General features: G+C 46.3%; 2 protein-coding genes and 1 non-coding gene across 3 annotated transcripts; 2 read left to right on the top strand and 1 right to left on the bottom strand.

The window, feature by feature from the left end:
• Positions 1–1,794: 1,794 nt before the first annotated feature.
• Positions 1,795–2,542, bottom strand: COCSADRAFT_351652 (uncharacterized protein; the record flags this gene model as incomplete). The annotated part of the gene is made up of 1 exon (XM_007698600.1): positions 1,795–2,542. The coding sequence occupies exon 1, from the start codon at positions 2,497–2,499 to the stop codon at positions 1,795–1,797; it is 705 nt and encodes a 234-aa protein (XP_007696790.1). The 5' UTR covers positions 2,500–2,542.
• A 454-nt stretch (positions 2,543–2,996) lies between these two features.
• COCSADRAFT_t25 lies at positions 2,997–3,082 on the top strand. Its single transcript has one exon. It is a non-coding gene; the product is annotated as a tRNA-Asp (tRNA).
• Positions 3,083–3,818: 736 nt separating this feature from the next.
• Positions 3,819–4,133, top strand: COCSADRAFT_56332 (uncharacterized protein; the record flags this gene model as incomplete). The annotated part of the gene is made up of 1 exon (XM_007698482.1): positions 3,819–4,133. A coding segment is annotated over one exon (315 nt), but the record flags the coding sequence as incomplete, so codon positions are not given.
• Between the last annotated feature and the right edge of the window lie 13 nt (positions 4,134–4,146).

Genomic DNA, 4,146 nt, shown 5'->3' with positions numbered 1-4,146 from the left:
GAAGTCTCTAGCGCCTTCTTTCAACTTAAGCTAGGCCACTGTTACCTAAGAGACTTTCTCTTTACGCGAGACAAAGTAGACTCTAAAGTTTGCCCCCTGCAACTATAGAGCTACTCAAGATCCTACCCATATCCTCCTTAGCTGTACGCTATATAAGGAGGCTAGGATAAAGATGCAGGAGGCGAGCAAGGACCCCCTATCGCTAGCCTTCCTGCTAAACACGAGCGTAGGCATACAGGCTACTATTGCCTTTATTGAAGAAACTAGGGCTGCAACACAGGCCTGGCACAAAGGAAACCTCGAGAACTAGGGCAACACCTATACTAGGTGGCCTCGCCCTACACCCACCCTACCTCTCTCTTTTACCCGCAAGACCCCCTTCTACCTCCCTCTAGACTAGGCTACGAGCCTCACCTCGATTTAGATAGCCCCCTCCCCCACCTACACCAAAGTGATAGCACTACGTAGATACTTGCGGGCCTAGCCTGCACGTCTTATATAGCCCACCGGCTGAGACAGGACGTAAAACCAAAATAATAATAATAATAATAATAATATAACCGTTTTATGACTACGACATGCCAAGCTTTACTAAACTCCTATTTTAGTGAATTAGTTCTAGTATAGAAACATGGGGGAAGATGCTCCATGCAAAAGTTGACGCTGTTTTGAAAACACTAGTTGGTATGTGACTGTAACGATGTTACAACCTCACCAAGCATCAGACCAGTCCCAGAGCCGGATCGGAGGAATTATCAGCCGCCCCCTTATCAGCTATGCATTCCTAGTCGGATCCGAATCAGATCCGATGAGGGCAGGTATATATAGAGACACTCCCTGTAGCTAGCTCTGTAGACTTTTGATATCCTTTCGTACAAGGCCTATAGGTGTCTATTCGAATCAAGGCTCGTTCATTGTCCCACGCACTCCCATATGCCTCTGAGTGACACTACTGCCGATACTGATCCGAGTAGTCTTGCCTGCGTCGTTACAGTGACCGCATAATGGAGACCCTCGCTGGCGACTCGCTTGGGTTGGCGACTCGCTTGTGAACCACGTTAGTACTACATTAAGAGGGTAAGGTTTAAGTTTAAGCAGGATTAAGCTGACAATAACGCAGAAAAACCTTACTCTAATACGCGGAAATATGCTGAGAAAATTGCTTTCAAGTTCTCTTTCTGAGACTAGTACATAGTAACACTAACTATATCTGCTTTATTGAGGATATACATATTTTCTCGGCGTGATATCAGTTAGAGGACAGAATACACTTTATACAATTAGGCCTCTAGAGATTAGCATTCTATTGATCCGAAGCACAGACTACAAATAGGGAATTGAGGCTGATCTTTCAAAAAATGATTGTCAGCTCGGAATATTTAAAGTTTCTCTTGCAAAGCTAAAAACAACCTTTATTACATTTCTTATTGCAGATAACTACGCTTTATAGTTGAATGCAACCTAACGAAGCTGAAACTCCTTCCATACTTTCTTTGGTGCAGGAAGTGGTCGCCATACTTCTACAAGTGGTCGCAATGCATCGTCATCCAGATTTCCAAGCCTCAATCTCCTATCCTCAGAAACCGTCATCATATCACTATCCATTTTATCAAGACCTACTCGCTCATGTCATCGTAGGCGTGACAGAATTTCTCCATGTTAACAACGCTACCATCTTCAAGCTGAATCGAGATTTGAAGATCCTTGTTCGGGTCCAGCAGGTGCCATTCCCGGTCTTTTATTTCCCACCTTATCTTGCTTCGCCAACCTGTCCAGGACCAAGACGGAAACCCCTCACGCCGCTCTGCTGGTGCAACAACCCCAACATAATCCCCTACAAAATCCAGTGAGTGGAGACAGTTCCTGTACACATGGCTTTGATTCCCGACCAAGCCTTCGTTGTGAAGATGCCGAAATCATCGGCACGCCAGCACAATGTAACACTCGTTTCCGGCTCCTTGCAAAGGCGTGTAAGACGTCAAGAAACCCCTTCAAGTTGTCAGTGGAATCGGTCAACTGCCTTTTAGTGTATTCTTCGATTCTTTGGACTATCTCCCATCCTAACGTGCCGATTCCTCTCGGGAACATCCCGATGTTGATTTTGTCACAAAATTGTGCTCTGAAACGGTGGCCGCTCTGAGTATGGAGGCTTCGTAAGGGGAGATTGAGAGCTACACAACAGTACATACCAGAGCACTCGAAGTGGACCTGGCTGTCGATGAAGATAAGTCGTCTGGGAGAAAGAATGCCTTCTTGATAAGTCCAGCCTCGTTGAAACCATTTTGAATGTTGTATTTCGTCTCTTGGATCTGAGAGAGACGATACTAGCATGTGTCCTCGGACTATTCCATGCGGTTGGGGTTGTCTGCATCTTTTTCCGACACCTGGGAGGCCGTGATTGGGGGTTGCTCCTGCAGCGGCAATAATTGTGAGATGTGCGTTGTTGAGACATGACGCGTTATAGTGTCGACGTCGACGCGCTGGTGGGGCGTGAGCCATTCACTTGTGAACCATGTCAGCCTCCTGTATATGATCGACTTCGATACCGCCAAAGAAACAGGCTGCGGTAGTGGGATCTACCCGAAACGAGGTGGAAACAATCGACTGAGTATGTATGCGCTCTACTACTCCTATAAGACGTGAGTAATCTAAAACTTATTACGCGGTTAGCGGGATTGACGTGTTGAATTCAAAAGTTGAAATTAATATTTACAACTTGACCACAGCCGTTTACGTCGTGACTGTAGTCTTGGTAATTCAGAGTATGTGTCACGTGAGTATGAGCGACAAAGGAGCTTCGCGGTGCGCGGCCACTTACGTCAGAGACGAGAAATAATTGGCTCGTACCAGACTGGCTAGCTGAGTCATTAGATGATTTTGCGACAGATAACAAGTTAGATTCATCTCAGGTTGACAGGCGCACAACTGCACGCACCGCGCAAAATTTTATTGTCACTATATTTTATAAATATCTCTTTTTCTACATCAATCAGCAATCTTCAGTAGTATAGTGGTCAGTATTTCCGCTTGTCAAGCAATTGACAAATCGCGGGAGACCGGGGTTCAATTCCCCGCTGGAGAGCTCGTCCTTTTTTGTTTTTTTTTCTCACAAAGATCTTTTGTGGTTTGATGAGAGGTAAGCTAGGGCTGATTCTGGTGTCCGTGCACTAGTTTTTTGTGCGGGGACGCGCATGCGCTGAGACTAAGCGAGGGACCAAGGTCTTGAGGTATGGAAATGAGCAAAGCAGGGCTTTTCGACCTAGTATAGTAGTGCCCATGTGTAAAGCACCGGCGGAGTAGAATTCCATTTGTACGTTTCTATTTTATTTCGCTGCAACGTTTTCTTGACGAATGACTTTCGTACTTGATCTCAGTGCATCTTCTACATGGCTCCCTGGTCGATCTTTCTATAACCAAACATATGCTAAATGCCTTTGGCAATACAAGAGGCAGGTAGGCGTCACTAGCAAGCGTACATTGTCTCTATATAATGTTGACCAGACTAGAAGGAAAAAGTAATGTGTTTAAATGCACAGAACCCAGCTCTCTTCCTCGTCGAATCTTTGCTGATGAGACGTCTGTTCTTTCAGACCTCTGATCTCTTCATCATGCAACACCGTCGATTGAGTGGTGGGTACGATTTTCGTCTACCATTAGGACACCTATAGCTTGGTGGTTGCATCTACACCAAGCTGAGCTGAAAGTCGAGGTGCGCCTAGAGGTGCCGGACGGGCCAACGCCGCGGACGGGCCAACGCCGGATTACGTCCTCCAACACCAATTATTCCATCCACTTCAACCACCCATAACGTGACCACAATGCAATCAATTGACGCTGCGCTTGCTGCTATTAACGCTTTGAAGCCTAATGAAAAACTTGTGTATTCTCAAATTGCAAAAAAATATGGTGTTGACCCAGGAACGCTGAGCCGCCGCCACCGAGGTATTTCTCGCTCCAGACAAGCAGCTGCACAAAACCAGCAGGCAGTCCACCCACAACATGAAGCTGAGCTTATCGACTATATCGATAGACTCACTAAGCGAGGCCTAGCACCCACACGGAGTATCATTCGAAATATCGCGTCGCAGCTAGCTCAGAAGCAGCTCGGATATCACTGGGTTGATCGCTTTGTCATCGTAACTCGCA

This window comes from Bipolaris sorokiniana (assembly GCF_000338995.1).
Source record: "Bipolaris sorokiniana ND90Pr unplaced genomic scaffold COCSAscaffold_3, whole genome shotgun sequence".
Lineage (NCBI taxonomy): Eukaryota > Fungi > Ascomycota > Dothideomycetes > Pleosporales > Pleosporaceae > Bipolaris > Bipolaris sorokiniana.
The sequence above is the reverse complement of the archived record's forward strand: the minus strand, read 5'-3'. Positions and strand labels throughout refer to the sequence as shown.